Source organism: Coturnix japonica, chromosome 4, assembly GCF_001577835.2.
Source record: "Coturnix japonica isolate 7356 chromosome 4, Coturnix japonica 2.1, whole genome shotgun sequence".
Classification (NCBI taxonomy): Eukaryota; Metazoa; Chordata; class Aves; order Galliformes; family Phasianidae; genus Coturnix; species Coturnix japonica.
The window spans coordinates 40,840,604-40,861,006 of NC_029519.1; the positions used below are offsets into that span (position 1 = coordinate 40,840,604).

General features: G+C 42.8%; 1 protein-coding gene across 6 annotated transcripts in view; it reads right to left on the bottom strand.

The window, feature by feature from the left end:
* PTPN13 (protein tyrosine phosphatase non-receptor type 13) overlaps positions 1–19,219 on the bottom strand; it is a 97,189-nt gene extending 77,970 nt beyond the window's left edge. For 4 of the 6 annotated variants that reach the window (XM_015861654.2, XM_015861655.2, XM_015861657.2 and 1 more), the window contains exons 1-2: positions 18,882–19,040; positions 348–467 (exon numbers count right to left, since the gene is read on the bottom strand). In XM_015861654.2, coding sequence (XP_015717140.1) covers positions 348–462 — 115 coding nt within the window. In that variant the 5' untranslated portion in view covers positions 463–467; positions 18,882–19,040. Of the gene's footprint in view, positions 1–347; positions 468–18,881; positions 19,041–19,095 lie in introns of those variants that run through there. The other 2 variants (XM_015861658.1, XM_015861653.2) reach the window with 2 other exon arrangements.
* Positions 19,220–20,403: the final 1,184 nt, after the last annotated feature.

The window sequence follows — 20,403 nt, forward strand, 5'->3', positions numbered from 1 at the left end:
TGTGACCCCTTCAATATCAAATTGCTCCAATGACATCAGCCACGTTTAACTCTTTGTCTGTTTCCATCTCCTTTCTAAATGCCTACAATAACGCAGAGTATGTAGTAGCTTTCTACCAAAGTGATGCTGTCATCATGCAAAACCCAACGTGTTTTATGTCCCAACAGAACATGATGAAATGGCTGGAAACAATTGCTGAGCTGAGGCACGGCTCACTGGAGAAGCAGTCTACTGAGAAGTAGGTTACTATAAGTTCTTAGAGCTGATGAAGAATACAGGAGTAATAACAGGAAAACATAAGCAAGATGTTTATAGCTCTGCATGTATCCCTCCTTGAAAACGCTTACCTTTTCTGAAGAGCTCTTGAAGGCTCTCTGCACTTTGATTCAAAATAGCCCATATCTCTTCTTCTTGCAGCGGCCCTCCCCGAACCTCCAGAGCTTCAGCGAGTGACACATGCATGTTATCTGCAAAATGAGACACAGCCACGTTAAGAATACACAGTAGTTACTTTCTGCAGGTCCTCTGATATTAACAGAACTCAACAGACATAAATAATATTAAATATTTACCTTGAGGATAAAATAAAACAACACAAAATTGACCACCTGCTTCTATGAAGATGAAAAACCATCTTAAAACTGCAGTGCTGGGCTGCTTTGACAGACAAGAAGGGTAACAGAACTTCCTCACAACAGTTCTGTCTCACAAGTACTCATAGAGAATAAGGAAACTATGCCGTCATTTCTCTCTCTACCTTGAAGTTTGGGCTGACCCATTTATGGTCTTTTGTAACCCTGGAAGTGGTCAGAAGAAAATTACATCTGAAACTGCACTTTCACAGACTCTAAGAGGAAACATTTCATCTCCAAAAGAATGGTGAAGCATTGGCACAGGCTGCCCTGGATGCAAAGTAAGAGTTGACGCTGGGGAAGCACACACATGCACCTGACTTTCAGTTTATTCTCTGAGACAGAACGTACTCCTTGACCATACACAAGTGCGGGAAAGGAGTTACATCATGGTTTTATTTGCTTCGGGACAAGAGAGTTAACTCAAGTGTAAACCATTTGTCCCAACAAGCCCTGTGTGCAGTTTCTCACCCTCCATGTCATTCCACCCTAAGCCATATGGGCAGCACAACTTCAAGACAGAATTCAGCTGAGGCCAAAGGCCTCTCCCCTACCTCAAACACCTCCTGAGGTTGCTCCTGAGCACCAGCGCCAATTCATTCCTCTTGGGCATATGGCTCAGGCATCCCTGACAGTGCAATGAGAAAAGCATACTTGGTGACCTCCCCTCTCAACTGCACTATGCAGCCCAAAGCAAGGGTCCAGCACCTAGAGAGCACCACATAGCCTCACACCGAATACGGCAGTCAAACTCTCATCAGTTGAGTATACACTGTCTCCTCTTCCCACTGCTTTAGTCTTCATATCAACTTGATTTATAATTATTTATGTGTGCAGCTGAGATGCTCAGAATTGTTATGAGTTTTAAATTGGAAATAGCGCCTGAGAATTAGAAATGTCATGGCCCGCTCTTTCAAGATTTTACTGAACATTTGCCAGCCAAAATATTAAGGAAGTATTGCTGTAATTGTGTTTGATGAAGACTGTACTATTAGTCATTTTGTCAACGAGATCCTAAAAATGCAAGACTGAAAGTCAAAAGGCTGAACTGCTCCAACAACTTTGCCAACTACTTTGTGCGCTGGTTTTTAACAACACACGTTCTTTGTCGTTTACCCTGCCTTCCAGATCAGCATTTTTACCCACATTCCACATTCAGAACCAAAACCCCAGGTCACAGGCTGTGTTTTAACAACATGGGCTCACTGAGATGCCTGCAGCTACTTCATTCTTACTGCGTATCTCATCAGAGCACACTGCCAAGAAATGCAGAGAACAGCTGCTCCGGTTGCATGCTGTCATTTGTTACGTTTGCTAGAAGTAGGGAAATAAAAATACTGAATATAAAAACACTGTTGGAGCATCTAGATCACCACAGAAAACATGCTGGGATTCATTTTTCTCCTTTGACAAAATGAGAAACAGAGAAGAGAGGCAGCAGAAAGGCAGCAGAAAGTCCCAAATCTGCTGCATAGTTAACAAGAAAAAAAGACACGAAACCAAAAGAAACCCATTCTCCATGTCAAACTTTATCTGTCTGCAACAGGAACATTACTGCCCACTGCTCTATCGGTATATCTGGCCAAAAATGGCAATTTCTGATGAGTGCTCTTCTCTTAGCAGTCAGAAAGATCCCCTTATCAACTTCTGCTCTGAAGATTCCAGTTTTTGAAAGCAGAAACACTGTAACATGTATTTCTGCCCATAAATAAATAAATAAATAAATAGGCACAACACCCTCTTAAAATTTAAATCTCTAAAGACACTCTTAGCTGCCCAAAAACAAACCACAAACTGTCTTGCTGAGCACTCAATGAATGCAAAGTGCTCTCCAGAAGCCACCCAATGCTCACAAAGCCCAGTGAAACCAAACTGGGGCTGTACCAGGATATTTTGCAAGCCTGGCCTCTCCCATTTCAGAGCCCAAGCATCTGGAGTCACTGCCATGCCCTGTAATCTCAGAGTGCTGGCACCATGCTATTTATTTATGCTGACCCACATCTCACACCCCTAAAGTAGACTGAGAATGCATCTACCAGTTTATCCCCAGTAACACCGCTGCTGAAACTGTGCTTAAGTGGGAACCCTGGAGCCAACTCAAAAACCTTGGGCTCCAGTACCTTTTGAAACCTTATATTCAAATCCACACAGGTTTGTGTGTATGTCAAGTGTGGCTCCCTGTAGCTGCAGGTCCAATTTGCATAGACTCTCCACAAAATAAGGCACTGTTTGCAAATATTCAAGTCAGGTATGCAATCAGGGTAAATACATAAGCTAATCAAATCTGCTGTGTTTATGGATAATTGTTTAGAATTCAACACTCGAGATACTTACTGCACACTATTACCATGTATTGCCTTAGAGAATAAAGAAACAAACTCTGTGTTATGCCTGCCATTTTCAAGTCTACAGCTACAAATAGGTGATAAATGGAGGAGAGCCCCACAACCTACAGTTCATCTTTTTCCCCCTTCAGTTTTTTCTCTCCTTTTGTTGTTGTGAAGTCTCTAAATAACCACTGGAAATGATGTGAACAGAAGCTGTTAAACCAAAGGTGCTTCTTGGTTCTTCTCATTCCATCAGTCCCCCTTTCATTTGGAGGCATTGGCATTAACACAGTAGAATGCCTTTCCCCCTCAATTTGTGGAAATTTCTTCCATTCCTGCCTTCCTTTCATCTCTGTTTTGCTCCTGCAGGCAGACAGGATGCAATCCCAGCAACACAGTGCTATACACCTGGGCCAAACCTCACATTTTATCAAGAAAGTCCGTTTACAGTTACATCTCTTCTTCAAACTGACGCTTTCTCCTTGACCTGACATCCCCTATGTAAAAAAGCAGTAATTAACTCCAACTTGCAATAACACCCAAGAAAGCCAAGGCATGCTGAACGTTCCCAGAAGCATAGGAGGCTTCCATCCCTTCTGTTCTGGCCATACAGCGATGCCTTCACATACTGCCAGATGAGACATCAGCATTTCCCTGCAAAGCCTTCAATCACCCTTGGATTCCAGTGTCTGGAAGACAGAGGAATGTGACTTTATAATCCCAGCTTGCACCCCAGAGCAAGCAGTGTGCATTTTGCTGGAGAAGCATTAGCTTGCTTCCCTGGAAGGTGGAAAGAAATCAGCTTCCAGCACTGGACAGAAGACTCAATGGAAGACATGCAGAGTTGGAGATGACAGTACACTCCCTCCCTTGCTGTTCTGCCTCTCTATCACCAGAACCAGATCAACTTGTTTATCTGAGGCTCCAGGGAAGGCAAACTAGTAAATCCAGTCCAAAACGTATATAATAATCATCATGAAAGTCGTGTTTTCCTAGGCAACTGGAGACTGTTCTTTTATACATCAGGGCAGCTGATGTTTCACATCTGATATTAAAATCATATTCAGAAGAGCATACAATTATCACTACAAAGTTAGCATAATCCACGTAAATTGGGGCATGGCTCTCATATCCCTCTCTTGTTTTAATTGTCAATGTGGGATCCCTTGGCAACTCCCTGAATTTGCTGCTAGTCAGCTCTACTTGAGAGAGGCACAGTTCCTACTGCGCTCCTCAGACGTGCAACTTTCATTTTAATTGCTAAGTAGCAGCAGGACACCTGCGACTAACATAAACTTCATGAAGGGAAAAGCAGAAATTTCAGGGCTGTAAAAACAGCTTGGGTTCTTAAAAACTTAAGCTTTAACTCTCCTGTCGTAGTAAAGCAATATCAATCATGCTACATTAGATCAATTCTCCAGTACTGCTGGGTTCAGATGCTTTTAGATATGAACCTTTCCGTTCTCAATAACTGAACAATCCATCACTTTCTAGCTATCCCTTCTCAGTTCTGCAGCCCTTCACAGGACAGTAATAATAAATGTAAATGAAGACAGCACAACTGGATCAGCAGGAACCGAGGCACAGCATGCCAAGAGTATGAGTCCTCACATTTCCTGGATGCAGCGCTACAAAAAGAAAGTTCACTTCAGGAAACTTTACAGCTTGGTGTTTTTTCTTCTTTTTTTTGTTTTGTTTTTTACTCAAAACAATGCTGACTTTCAGGTAAATATAAGAACATTGTGACATTAATGAGATAAAATGTTGGGACAAAAAAATACTAAAACCCACCAACTTTAGTAAGAAAGATAAATGTTAACACTGCAGTAGCATCTGTAAATCACTACTGTATTTAATAGTCTTACCAAGTATGAAGGCTTGCTCCATCATAGGTTATTCAAAACTAAACTTTATTCCAACATACTTCATTCCTTCCACAAATTGCTTTCCAAACAGCAAAGCAGAAATTCATTCACCTATCAACAATATCACCAACTTCTCAGAAATGTGAACTTCTCTATATGACTGCTGAAGCCCTATGACACAGGCAATCACCAGAGAATCCCAGGATCTGCAGCAGAAAAAGAAATGTGTCACCTTTCCAGTTACCATTTCATGTTCTATTTCTTGGAAAAAAACTGCTGGGCCACACGGCATAAGGAACAGAGCATTACAAGGTCAGCAGCTCGATGACACCATGGATGTCTTATCTGTGAACTCACCTGTCTGGGAATAAAGCTATTACTCACACAAGATATGATTAATTCCCATTGTGAAATTCTGCGTTTCTACCCTGAAAAACAGACAAGCCAGAACATAAGCCTACGTTTCAGCTGTCAAGAACTGTATACACAAGAACAACGGCATTTTTACGACCAATGCATAAAGCTTGGAGATCTTTGTTCTACTTCAACTGAATTAATTCAAGGTCAGTAGTAGGTATCAAGTCTGCTGTCTAGAGCACTATATTTTCTTTGCTCCCCTGTAACAGGAAAAAAAGGCATTCACAGAGAAGCAAAAATTTGTATGCAAAATTCTTAGATATTACTACGAATGAAGCTACGGTATTACAGAGCACTAGATCACCACTTTTTAGATGTTCAAAATACAATTCAGAAGGTGAATAATCTACATTTCTCCCAGCAGGTGTTAAAATCTGTACAAAGTTTTTATGTTTCTCCTGCAGAACAGGAAAAAACCTCTGAAGGGCAAATGGAGCTGTAAAGCAACAGGAACACCAATCTACTTTTTAGAAGTCAACATCGATCACTTGAAAGCTTAATTAGAGGTCTCTAAAACCTATTAAGGGTTTTGGCTAAGGCAGCTTTAAAGCAAGGTTCTGTAAGCATTTGGAAAAGTAGATCTGATAGCTGCAGATGGGCTGCAGCAGAGCTCCGTCTGTCCAGAAAGTAGCTCTCCATTCCACATGCACGGTGGTACAAGTCCAGCACTGACACATTGTACAGGGCAGCACCAGTGCTGGAGAGGCACCACGCTGACACCCGCACAAAGACCTGCTCTATAGAGGAAGGTCTTCCCTCCACCCCTGACCTGCTTTCCACACAAACTGTTCAATTTAACTGCTACTTCTTGAAAGCACTTTGCAACTGCTAAAGTGATAAAAAAGATGTTTCTCCTTTGTGAAGTAAAGCACAACTGAGGAGCAGACTCTTGAAAATTAGTGAGTATTGTACTTGAGCAAGGGTACATCTCATCTTTATACCCAGTACCTGAGAGTCTGCTAAAGGCACATAGAATCATTGAATGGCTTGGATTGAAAAGGACTGAAATGATCGTTGAGTTTCAACCCCCCTGCTATGTTCAGGGTCACCAACCACCAGACCAGGCTGCCCAGAGCCAAATCCAGCCTGGCCTTGAATGCCTCCAGGGATGGGACATCCACAGCCTCCTTGGGCAACCTGTTCCAGTGCATCACCACCCTCTGGGTGAAAAACTTCCTTCTAACATCTAACCTAAACCTCCCATGTCTTAGTTTAAAGCCATTCCCCATTCTCCTATCACTATCCACCCTCTGAAGTGAGCTAGCAAACGGGTCCGCACATCACCCGTCTTAAACATGGTTCAGTGAAACCAAATTGGAAAAAAATACATAAATAAATTGGTTAACATAAAAGATGCTTGTTCCCTGATTCAGATGCACAAACAATAAGATTCCTTCTTCCACTTAGCAGCTGTTTGGCAAAAGCAGAGTTCATGGCAACTATAATCATTAATTTGCTCTTTTAGACTGGATCCCTTCTTTTGGCATTTTCTTCCGTAATCATGCAGACAAAGAAATTGATTGAGACAAGATATACATTCTATCTGCATGTACTCCATAGCTAGCGAGCAATTTGCAGGGCACATCAGAAAAATCTGAACAAGAGCAAACAACACACAGCATCGCTTTCATGTTATCAAATGGACCAATTACCCACAATGAGGCAGCCAGACTTCATAGGAAGGCACCATTCCCCACTGGCTCATTACAGGATTTCCCAAAAGGCTGAAGCATCCACTTGCACTGCTGTTTTCATACTCCAGTACTGCTCAAACTCTCAAGTCACCTTGGATCTCTGTTAAATCTATACTCAGCAGGGTTTCTAAGCACCACCACCTTCCAAGCACTGCATAGATACTGCCTTTTCCACTCAGACTTTCTGTACCCAATGATCCACAGTTGATCTGCTTTCTGCAGCTCAAGAGATCCATCATGATTTACCTACTGCTTGCCCATCTGCCAGATGGCACTCAGCTCTACGGATGCAGAGCTGACTGAGCAGTAAGAACAGTGCATTCAATGCGAACACATCACCGTCAGAACGTCAAGAACTACCTGTCAGCTGAAAAACTTGGACAGAAAACATGAAGTTCATTTAAAAAGCAGACATTCATGAACAAAGATCTCTTTAGGAAAGCCAAAAGCTTCCAGAATAGCTTACAGTGTCTTATTTAAATCCCGCAATTAGGGAATTTTTAGCTCTAGATTAATTAGTAGACAAATCGACTTGAAAACTTGGAATGCCTATGGTTAGGAAATCATGATCTTGCTCTAAAACATTAATTGACACAGCACAAGGGCTCTGTCCCAAAATAACTCATGTTAACAGGAATGTGGCCAGATAATGCAAGTCCCTCAGCCTCTCGCTGTTTATGGCATTTCAGAAAAACATATATAATTATACCTTATATGATTCAATACGCTGTTTACAACTTAACAATTATTAAATTGCCTATACTACCCCTTGAACACAGTTCACACACACACCCCGTTTCTGATTCATTCCCAATTAAGACACGCTGTGTTTATTGAGTCCTACAGCCACTATATTCTTCACACTTAAACGGCCCTCGATGGTGACATGACTTAGGACTTAGCAGTCCTTTTCCTTTTAGATGGGACAAGACATTAATCCCTTTCCTAAGAGATTGTTCCACCTGTTACTGCTGCCCAAGCTTATGGTTTCTGAGAAAAAAAAATTAAACAGGCTTCAGAGCATAGCAGAAACCCTGCCACAAAAAATATAAGCATTGGTGTTATTTGACAGCAATACGAATAGCTGCAGAGTGATGTGCAGAACTCTTACATCTTCCACACACACAGATGACAGATGACCTAAAGCCCCAGCCAGTGAGATAGCTTAGTGTCACACATCTCAGTTAGCTCTGTGCACTGGAATGCAACGGCACTCCATCCAACTGCAGTATTTTGGTACTTGGAGAGATGACAGGACAGAACAAGCTACAGAAGATAGCATTGCCAGAAAACAGGAAAAACAAGATAGCAGCACCTCCTCCCTTCCCTTACACAATGACAAGCCCTCTGTTGAAAAAAAAAATAATAACAACAAAACAACAAACCAGAGTTCAGGGAAGTTCTGCTTTGTATGGATGCTCAACTCATTCCTGTTAATAGTTAGAGGACAAAGAGCCATATTACACCCTTGGCTGCATAACAAGGACAGGCCAGCGGAACCTTTTCCTCTGCAGGCCTAGATGTCATGAGAGGAAAGCAAGTCCTGGCATCACCTTTCTTCTCTTTTGACAGTGTTCTATGAGCAGTAACAGACAGCAAGTCAGACTGAGGACATATGCATGTGGTGCCCAGGAACAAACTGCATTCTCTGAACTGGGATGGAACCAAGCAGAAGGTTGTATAAATCTCTAATCACCCTGCTCAGCTGAAGCACTAAGAGAAATAAGAATGGAAAGATAACAGAAGAGCACTTGGATTTATTGGCAGAGCTAGACCATAAAGAGCCACACCAGTTAAGGAATGTATCAGATTTTGCTGTTCTCAAAATCATTTTGGTAATTCTATATTCAGCAGATTAAGTGTTACTCTTTTACTTCACAGAGACCCAAAGAAAGACTAGAGAATACAAAAGAAGGAGAAACACCACAACTAGGCCAAAAAAATGTGACCGCTCTAAAATCTAAGAGCTTGACTCTTATAAAACACAGTCTTCGTACCATGTTTCATCCCTTGAAAGCATGTGGCACTCAAACATCCCCTGGCCCCAAATATTAGGTTCAATATTAAGTTTCCAGCCATCCCAAATACAATCCTACCCAAAAAATAAAATAATAATAAAAAAGAATAGAGGGAACTGTAAGTCCATAGCAGTAGAAAAGATTAAGAAATTTCATTATGAAAACATACAGAAATCAAACACACCAAGTAAACAGTTTTCAACCAAGTATCTCCCTCACATACCCAAGTTGAATACTGCACTCTGCCATTAACTTTGGAGGGGGAAACAAAACAAACCATCAAGCCGCTGTTATTAGAACTGTGTTACTCACTGCAAGTCCAGGTCTTAATGGGAACAAAAGGAGAAATACAATAGTAAGGAACACAATTTTTCCACATTTAACATAATAGTTGTATGCACCTGAAGTCATTGATTAGGTTAATCTCTTCTGGAGTACTTTGATTTCTGCCTTTGGTAGGTAAGGTTTTGATCAACTTGTCAGATCTCTGAGCAGAAATACGGCAGCCATATGCATGAAGTTAGTTTGTCCTGAGCATAGTTATGTTCCCTTCTCCCAAGTCCCTCTTCCCCACCATCTATTTTTTATCCTACATTTAAAGTAGGATGGCTTAAAAGGTCATCCATTCATCTCACAGCATAAAGGACTATGGAACTCACCTCTAGTCAAAAGATGCAATTTAATTTTTTTCATAATATCCACTAAGTTTTCCCTAGTGAGCTAAAAGCAAAAGTAGACTCCAAGCCATAACTACCACACCTCCTTACTTCACTAAACAGTGCCTCGCAGTAGTGACTGAATCTCCAATTCCCCATGCCTAATATCACTCTTAATTGATTAATTATCAGACTAAGCCAACTAATGGAACACAGCAGGACAATCTCCCTTATTTTCTAACAGGGAAGAGATCACAGTTATCTACAATCACAGACATCCAAATGGGAACCAATTTCCATATCTTTTCACCTTCCCATAATTTTTATAATGAAGCAACAAAACCCAGTCCTAGTGTATAGGTTTATCCCAACTCAAGCTGCATATTCTTACCCAAGAAAAAGTGATACAAGGTACTGAACAATAAGAAGCATCAGCAGTTCACCACTTATAGAAACTCTCAAAGCGATACTAACAAAAGGAGGAGACCAGAATTTGACAAGTTAAATCCCAAAAGGGTGGAAAATTAAATATCTTTTCAGAATAATCCACAGCTTCCTCACCATGAGGAAGAACAAAGAACCAAAACAGTATCAGCCATAGAGAGAAGCAGGACAGAGAGAACAGGAGCTGTATGAGTGCACACACAAACCGCTCTGCTGGGGGAAGGGACACTCAACATAGAAGCCAATTAGAGTTGCCAAGTCTTACTGGCAAACATAAGACATAATGTTGATCATTGTTATCATAATTACTATTTTATTGTTTGGTTTTTTTTGTTTTTTTGGGGTTTTTTGGTGTTTTTTTTTTTTTGTAGTATTTTAATGCTTTGCTTTACTAGCCATTTTTCATCCACTTACCTGAAAACTGAATATACCCCAATCATTTAGGGCAGAATAATTGCTTACAGCGATTCACAGGCTGTATTTTGAAATTCAAAGATTAAAAGGCTGGGCATTGGCAGAAATACTAACTGAAGGCAGCTGGCACTCAAACTAGGCTTCACCTTTTCTCATGCTGATCAGTACCTCCTTCAGTTGGTCAATGGGCTGCCACAATAAGACTTCTGCAAAAGTGGCTGTACGTCTTCATCCTGTATTCTACATTAGTAGTAAAGATAAGCAGGTAGTAAATCCCTCTGCATCTCCAGGTGATGTTTGGGAAGGGAAAACAAAAGAAAAATGTCCTGAAAACAGCTTATAGACAGGGTACCTTGTGCCTCCAAAGTACTGCAAAAAGCAATCACTCCCATGAGACGCATTTTAGTTCTGGCACAACAGCCTCTACATTTTTTTTCCCTCTCCTTTTTTTCTATAAACTGGTTTCATAGCATATCATTGAAAATACATCATAAACCTCGAACTGAATGCTGTCTGCACAACAAGTAAATTTATATAGAAATTACTGAAGTCTAGACAAGCAATCATTTCTCTTCCCCTTGTCCAAAACCACTGAAAAGGGAAGCAGAAGCAGCACATTTTGCATCATCAGCAGACTTCCCAAGCTGCAGTTCACTCTACGGTGAAGAGTTAAATGCTGTGATCTTCAATTCTTTAATATTCTCAAAGCAATAACAATGGGTGGGGCAGAATAAGAGAGCATGCATATATCAAAGAATTCAGCTAACGTCAAACTTAAATATTTTCTCTAATATTGAAAAATATATTCGGCACTATGCAAGCAAGTTTCACATATCAAACTAAATACAATTTGTTTTCTCTGTGTGGCTGTTTAGCAGTCAGTAGTGAAGACAGAATGCAGCTGTTGGACAGTATCACGTAACTAAAAGGTTTGAGGTAAAAAATCCTCCTTTTGACTCTTCTGTGCTTATTACAGCAAGCAGGGCCAAAGAGCCCACACAGCAAAACAGCGCTTGTATTCGTGCCAACAGAAAATAGCAATCTGACATTGAGGCAGGCAAGAACAAAAAGAATGCCTTTTATCATAACAGAACGCCCTTCAGTTCTTCAGCAATGTCTCTCTTACCTGTAAATGAAATGAACCAATTTACACCTCTGCAAGTTGATCTCTATTTGTTTGTTTCATTAGTCCTGTTCTTTGAATTACTGTTTGTGTGGCACTTTTTCTGCTTGCAGTTCACCACAGAACAACTTCACACAACAGATCGCACAGGAATAATTTGAGCTGTGCAAGTGAGATTCAGAACTTCATGATTCCTCAAACTGCTCTGAGAAGCAGACTACACATGGTGCCCATCAGAAAACCTACTCTAGATCTTAGCCATCCATGCTAGCAAGACATTCATCTCCACTGAAGCCTCTTCCCAGTGTTCTAGCTACTCTTACTGACTGTTACTTACTCTTACTGTTCATTTCTCAGTACCTCATCTCTGCACTGAGCAAAGACTCGAGTACCCAAAAACACTCTCCTCATCACAGCAATCAACAGAACTGCTTCTGGTCATAAAACCTCACCACTGCCATTACACGTTTTGAACCTGCACTACATTTTACTCTTTAAAATTTATTTTTCTCATGACAGTTTAATTCTTTTCAGTCAATATAAACATCTAAAGAGGTATAAAAACACAACTCCATTACATTAAATCGAGTACATCTTCACTGTTTACTATTAGGAATACATTTTAAAAGCCTACCTAAGATTTTCTTTTTCCAGATCACAATTGTTACTGTACCTTAAGCTTGTAGAAAGGAACTCAGCAACCTGCATTTTCTAACTCAAACCAGAACTCAATTAAGATACAGAAATGACCTCTTATATCTTCATTACTACATAAGTGATAAAAACCATATATTTCCCTGTGAAATAAGCCACCTTAAAAGTTTCAGGTCCACAGCAACTGCATACATTACCCACCAACACACATCAGTATCGAGGTTGTTAACATTTAATGGTGACCAACCCGTTAATATTCAAATAGACTTGTCTAAACTATTTTATTATTTAATCAAATAGAATACTCTCACCTTCCTCTTTAATAGCAATAAAAAAAATGCAACAGAAACTTAAAGACAGAACCACTCTGGTGCTAAAACTTGCTTCTGCCTTCCCAGCCAATTAATTTGATTCTTCAGAGCTATATGACAGTGAGCTCCCTTGGTTACATGACCACCTGTTACTGCATCCCTTCCTAAGATGTCCAAAGGGATTGGAGACTCCTGGTTAAAAGGTCAAAAGCAAGGGACTGCAGATTGAATCAAATAGCTCAACACCCTGCTTACATCTTCTGCTAGGTGGAAGTTTCTCTTTCAGGTACACAGAATCATAGAATCAGTAAGGTTGAAAGAGACCTCTAGGGTTATCATGTCCACTTTTGCTGGAGAGGAAGAGGCCAAGTGACTTGAGGTATTTCTCATGCCTCACAGCCACCTTATGAAGGCCACTTGGCTTTCACCAGCCTTTAGCAATGCACATTTGAAGCCAGTGCACATAAGGAAATGCTTTCTCTTGCCTGCCTCTGTTGCGTGAACTACCTCCACAGGAGCAACAAATCCAAACAGTCTTCCATCCCAGAAAATACAGTAAGCTTGTGTGCATAAAGCTTCAGCTGACCGGGCCGCTCCAACATGATAACCCAACTGTGTAGCTACTCAATAACTGAGTCTATAGAGCTGATGGAAACAAACTTGTATCACTGCCAGCTAGTACATCTTTGTAACCGCATCAAGGTCATTCAAGAGACTACAGCGACAGGGCACACTGATAAACCAGGCTGTTCAAAAGTACTTGGGGACATGATTCTTCCCCTAAGCATGTTCATTTGCCAAGTGAACAGCATATGAAGAAAACTTTCTGAGGTAAAAAAACTAAAATAAAATGCTAATGTTCTGCTATTGCCTGCAAAAGTTACGGTGGTCCATTGCCTGCAGATCTTGGTCAGTGGGTCACCACAGCAGATTTCCCAGGCAACTATCTCACTTTTTGGAGAAAATGCACCTCAACCCTTTTAAGGTTGAATAGTTGAAACAGCCTAAGATGTTTGAAATACAAGGCCTCTAAAGGAGAAAATGTGATTTATTACCAGGTGAAACACATATTTAAGGAAGTTTCGTATACTCTGAAATGAGGCTGGAGTGATAACTCCCTATAGACCTAACCACATGGTCATCCAGTCTGCAGCACATACTAGAGACCATCTCCCAAAGCAACACATGCACTGTTACTCACTGACATTAACAAGTGAATAACAGAAGCAGAACTTGTACTACCCTATCAAACTATTTGCTTGCCTGGCAGCCGATTTCCCTGTTAATTTACTGGTCACAAATACGGATCTATTATTTCAGGGACCATAATCTCAAGCAGAAGGGATCTTCCACATAGCAATTATATGGGAAAGATAATAAAAGGTGATACACATCCACTCCTTTTCCCTACTGTAACTTTTGTTTGAAATGCTAAGTTTTGCAAATAAAAAAAGAAAAGTGGTCAGTAATAACAAACTGTTGCACTCCATAAACTACCAAAAACCTTTGATACACAACCCCAAACATAACTGATGTAAGGCTGAAATGTTATTGTTAAGATTTCCCCAGCTCCATCCTCCAGCACTCGGAACACCTGCCATGTTCCAAATGTGGCTTGAAGATCACATCCCATCACCCTTCTTTGGTGGACCCCATTAGAGACCTGGGGACACCCACATCACAGGTTCAATGGTTTCTATGCCCTCTGCATAGCTACTCATGTCTATGTGAAAAATGGAAGACCAATCTACACGTGTCATTGAGATGCTGAAGAAAATAATATTAAAAAGGGAAAAATCCTCATCTGAAACATAAAATGAGTCACTGGGAACCAATTCCTTGTACAAACAAGGAGCTGCAAATGAGTGTCTATAACCCTTGCGATAACAAGATAAGTCATGTTCTGTCTGCACTCAGTAATGAGCTACAAAGCTTTCACATTTAGTTCCTTGTTTTTTCCCCTGTAAGAGGCCTTGAGGGCCTGCCCACTACCTGATCCCAACAATGGCTATTATATGAAGCAAAACCAAGAAGAACTACAGAACAGACACGAACTCACATATCTTCAAGCATGCTATTTGGTGTCAAATATTGTTTACGCTCACAACCTTTTATGCCTTTCAGTGTTGACTCCAAAACAGAAAGGAAGTCAACATTGAATGAAACTGTTTCTACAGCAACTTGGTGTAACTGTGGTAGCACAGAGAACTTGTACCTTCAGTTTTACAAAGCAAACAGCCATGGCATTAAGATTCCAGGGCTTAAGATTAAGAGGGCATGCTGGAACCTAATGGGCACCTGGCTTCTACAGAGTATCAGTTGTATCTACTTATGACTATGTACTCAACCTTCAAAACATCAGAAATCTGTGCACTACAACAGTTTTGTCCCCACACCCCAACAAATTCAAGACCAAAAAAAATAAAATGGATTTCATGGGAAGGTGGTAAAGAACTTGTGTTTAAGTTCTCTCACTTGAGAAAGAGCTGAATAGGATCGGAATGTTTCCTGTCAAACTCAACATCAACTTCAAGCCTACAGCACAACTATAAATCATCTGCAACAGCACCATGAAGAAAAGTCACCCAAAGAATCTTTCAGCTCAAGATATACTTTTTCTTTTTGTAAATAAAGCAGATTTCAGGGATGCCAGTGGTGAGGGACTTCTACGCATGCATGCCTGAAATGAAGCACCTATATAACACATAGGCGCTCAGTGAAGAGGTCAATAAGACACAAAGACCACTCTCAAATTCGTTTTCAAGAAATTCAGCAAACTCTACAGGAATTTCCCTCCATTTCTTCTCCCCCAAACACAGACAAATGTTCCTAAGACAAATGTACAAGAAACAAACCATCTGGTAGAATACCCCGACCCCAAATATACCCTTCCTCTGACAAAGCACAGGCACGAAGAGGTTGAAAGTCTTCCACCTGAAAGTCTGCAGAAGTGATGTTTTCAGACAGACTGGCTGGAGCACTTGACAAGAAGCTGGTATTCAAGTTTCAGCACTTACTTTTTTATTGTTTCCACATTTCTCCCTCTCTGTTTCACTTTCAGCTTGGAAATGGGGAACTTGGAAAGGGGAGGGCAGCTTTACCTCCTTTTTCACTCATCTGACTATAAACTGGTTCCAACAGGAACAATGTGCTGACACGACATCCAGTATTAAATCTGACATTACAGTATCATCTACAAACCCATAATGACACTGAATGACCTGAAAAAGTACAGCCTTCAAATATCAGCAACCAAACGTCAGCAGCTTTAACACTACATCTCCTGTAGTTCTCCAATTATATCTTACTGAATTTCTGTGGCGTGCTGGCACGACATTGTAAATTTACACATAAAAGATGAAGAACAGATGAAACCCTGAGAACAAAGTTTTCTCACTTGTTATTCTTCCTAAGAAGTTTCATAAGCTAAGCATAGCAGATCCCTATCCTGGCAATTGGATTTCATATTCACAGGACATATCGTTGTCCCAAGGCAGGCACTCAACTGCCTTTAATGAAGGCATTTTAATAGATTATGATGCACAAGGAATATGCCTAGCTGCTCACCAAGTATTTAAGTGACATAGGAGAAAGAGAAGCCCGGACAAAACAAAAACAGCACCAAAGAGTCTTCTCCTGCCCTTCCCATCCATAAGCATCAGCTTCCTCCTCAGCACCTGAGGAGGAGGTGGGGCTGGGAACCACTTCTTTCAGGAGTTCCACCCTACTTTACAGATGTACAGATTTCATTAACAGCTAACCGGCAACACACAGCATTAACTTATTCTGGTATTCATGGCTTTCCATCCACGCTTGTCCCACAGAAAGTGACAGCTCAGGGTAGCTGCTTATAGATATTTCCTGCACCACGACACACTATCCCAGAACTCTGGTTCACTGAATGGTTCATTTTAAAACCACAAAGCTGTTAACCAACATTTTCTCTCCAGTGTATAAAATGTGGCAGGCAGACCAATGCTTACAAGTTCCCAAGCTTAACAGTGCACTGGTGAAATCACTTTCAGTTTTGGAGTATCATCAACATCATAAACTTCTAGGCTTGTTACATGAGTAAACTGGAAGGCTCTTCCAGAGAAAACCATTTTTCCCAAGGAGCTGATGCAACACCTGCCCAAGTTCTGATAGGTGCTGTGGAACAACCACCAAAGACTCTCCAAACCAAGGTCTCCTGATGATAGAGAATTCCAACAAGGGTGCCTGAAGCAGCCAGGCCCTCCGGGCCTTATTGGTTACTATTTCAACATACAAATATTTGAGGCAGTGTTTAATGTACAGCAGTTCTCAGAGGTTCAGTGATAAAGCAGAGCTTTGTTCCAGTGACCGCCACTTCAACAATAAGCTCCATTTCAGTGGCTGCATAGTCTCATTTTATCTGTCTAATTACTCACCTCTCTTGCAGGAGCAGCATGCTATTAGAGCTGGCTGATTATGATTTGATGGCACTTGGAAGATTTACTGTGCTACTCAACTGCTAATTATTATTGCTCAGGCCCACATTCATTTGAGAGGAAAACAGCTGTGTGCCAATTTAAGTTAGAACTGTCCCTTGTTCCATGTGTGAACGTCAACATTCTTGCTTTGCTGAACTCCTTAGGAAGCAAACAGATAAAGGCTGTGCATTTCAATTTGCAGCTCTTCAATGTTGTATTTAACCCATATTTACAGGAGCCGCATGGCTGACAAATCCCACTTTAAAGTAAAAACAGCAAAGCAACGTGGTCAAACACAACACCTTCCCTTCCACTGAACTGGCAGATGCAATACCTTTTCCTAGAAAAACTGCAGCTCATCCCAGAGAATCTGAAACACGAATGCAAACTCTCCAGTACCTTGGATTAGTGTTGGTCTGAAAAGTCTTGCAAAGGCACATTGCAAGAATCAGTCCCCAGAGCTCAGGGGAGACATTATTGCTCTCTACAACTCCCTGAAAGGAGGCTGTGGAGAGGTGGGAGTCAGACTTTTCTCCCAGGTAACAGCAATAGGATAAGTGGGAATGGCCTTGCGTTGTGCCAGGGGAGGTTCAGGTTGGATATTAGGAAGAATTTCTTCTCAGAAAGAGCAGTAAGGAAGTATTGGAATGGGCTAACCAGGGAGGTGGTAGAACCACCATCCCTGGAAGGGTTCAAGAACTGTGTGGATGAGACACTGAGGGATATGGTTACCGGGCACAGTAGGGATGGTTGGACTTCATGGTCTTAGCAGCCGTTTCCAATCTCAATGACTCTGTGATTATACAGCTCACATCTAAGGGCTGCTATGGATGGACAAGCTTGTTGATGGGAGGAGAGGCTCTTCTGATGAAGCACAAACACCCAGCGTACAAGCTGCACAGACAGGTGTGTCTGATAGCATGAGGAGTGGTGGCAGAATCTGCTGTAACGTACTGCAACAAAAGATCTAAGAGCAGATTGACTCTTTCCTCATCCATATTTCTTGCACAAGAACCAACCCTCTGCTGTTGTTCTCCCAGCTGATTCCAACTCTTGACAGCGTAACTTCTCTGGAGACATTCAAGACCAGTCTGGATGCCTATCTGCGTTAGGGAGCCTGTTTTGGCAGCAGGGCTGGCCTCCATGATCTCTGGAGATCCCCCTCAAACCCTACAACTCTGTGATTCTGTAACTGGGGTCACATTATGGGAGCCAAGCGCAGGCAGGATGGCACAACCTGAGCACGACACGCTCAGGCCCGAAGAACAGCCCGATCTTTGGACCTCATCTCATCGAACACTTTCCATTCCTTCGGAGAGGCGGCAGGACCCCCATCACCCCATCACGCTCCTTCCCAGCCCCACGCTCAGGCTCCCGGCTCCCTCCTCCCACGCAGATCCCCACACCCAACCCCGCAGTTTCACGTCTTACATCCACTTCGTATCGCACCCACGGAATCAAACCGGTTCCCGTCGTTTCCCCACTACCCAGGAGGGGAACCGAGCAGCTCCCGGAGGCTCCTAAGAAGTCGCCGCCTTTGTTGCTCTCAACTCGCAGTTTCGAGAGGATGACACAATCTCCAACAGGAGAGAAACCATCCCGCACTTTGCGGAGGTGTCGATTGCTGGAGATAAAAACCCGGCGAAACCCACGCTGGTTCCCATGAGCGACCAGAAAGAGTTCAGAAAGCGTGAAAGAGTCCACGCTGCGATCCCTTCTCTCGGGCGGCCCCAGGCCCCCAGCTCCGCCCGCTCCCTACCGGCCCGGGGGAGATCCGGAGGCCCCCTCCGTCCTCCGCACCCTCTGCCCCGCCTCTCCCCCTCTCCGCACACCGCAGCGCCGTGCCCTGCCCCGCCGCCCCCCGTGCCCGCTCACCGCCGCCTCAGGACCTCCGTGGCCGCCGCCTATGGAGGAGCGCGGGGCGGCCGTCAGCACGCAGCACCATCGCCGCCCTCCCCAGCGCTCTCCACTCCCGCACGGCGCTGATGGGCGGGCGCGGCCGCAGCCGCCTCCTCTCCTCTCCTCTCCCCGCCCCGCCGCTCCCTCCTTCCCTCCCCCTGAGCCCGCCACCACCGCCCCGGGCACCCACCGTGGCCTTCCCGCTCCGCTCAGCTCCGCCGCCGTCTGTACGCGGGGTAGGCGGCCGCGCAGCCGCCCTCCGCCCGCTCCCTCCCTCCCTCCGTATCGCCCCCGCTGCGGCGGGACGCTGCCGGCACAAGCCCGGCCCTTCCCTCCCCCTCAGCGGGCGGCTAGAAACTCCTTTTTCCCATTCTTGCTTTCTTTCTTTCTCCAGGAATGATGTTAATGCTGGCTGTTCCCTAACTTTGGTCCGACAGAAGGCGGCGCTGAGGGGGAGGGCGAACCCAGAAGGAACCCCTCCATCACCACGCATCTAGTCAGCAGCCACGCCACAGTGAAATTGTTCCAAATAAAAAAGCCCCATAACAAACCCAGCCCGTGGAGCAGCTCGCACACAAGGCAGATCTTATTTAGGCTTTGGTGAGGAGAAGGCCTGCTGAGTTGGTTCTGTTTCCACCCCAGACTGAGGATCCCTCTGCCCACCCCTTGTCTGCATGACCCAGTGGCCGCATGGGGGGGTTTCTATATCCTCGGGGGATGGACTGGGGTGGGACGTATGAAAAATCCTCCAGCTGCAGTGAATTGCAGACTTCCTTTCTTGAAAATGAACTTGTCTAGAACGAGAGTGGAAGAACCATTTCTGGTTTATTTCTGAAGCTTTCTTTGTGGAAATAATTCCTTGGGTACTGTGTCATCTGTCTCTTTTGCTGTATTTGAAAATGGGACATAGAAAGGACTCTATAGGGATATAGGATCACTTGTTTGTTTCAAAGATACATTATTAATTCAGGTAAAAACAGTGAGTAAAACAGGACTTATTTTTTACAGATGTGTTAAAGTTCAGCCTGTGTAGCAAGGCAGCATTACCTTCTTGAGCTGGGTGTCTCTGGATAAAGCAGTCTCCTCCCCAAAATGTCACCTTTCTTAAAAGACTGCAAATTTAATGGCAATTTAGTTTCCTCTAAACAAGATTTAGTTCCTTGTTCTTCATCCTGCTAATGGGCATCTGCTTGGGACTCTGTTTTCCTCAGCCATGTAAATCTATGTGTATACCTTCACAATGATCTCATTAGACTACTTAATTTTATTTTATTTTTTTAATTAAATATCTTCAACAAGGAAACTTGGAGATTAGGATCAATGAAAAGCATAATTTCCATCCTCACCTACCGTGCATTTTACAGGAATGCAAATACATGAAAAGCATTGCCATCGCTTTGGAGATTCCTTGCATCACTAAAATAAAGACATCATACGCTGTGCATAAAGACTGACGCCTCGGACTGTCTCCACTGCTGAAAAATGGAATGGCTTTTGT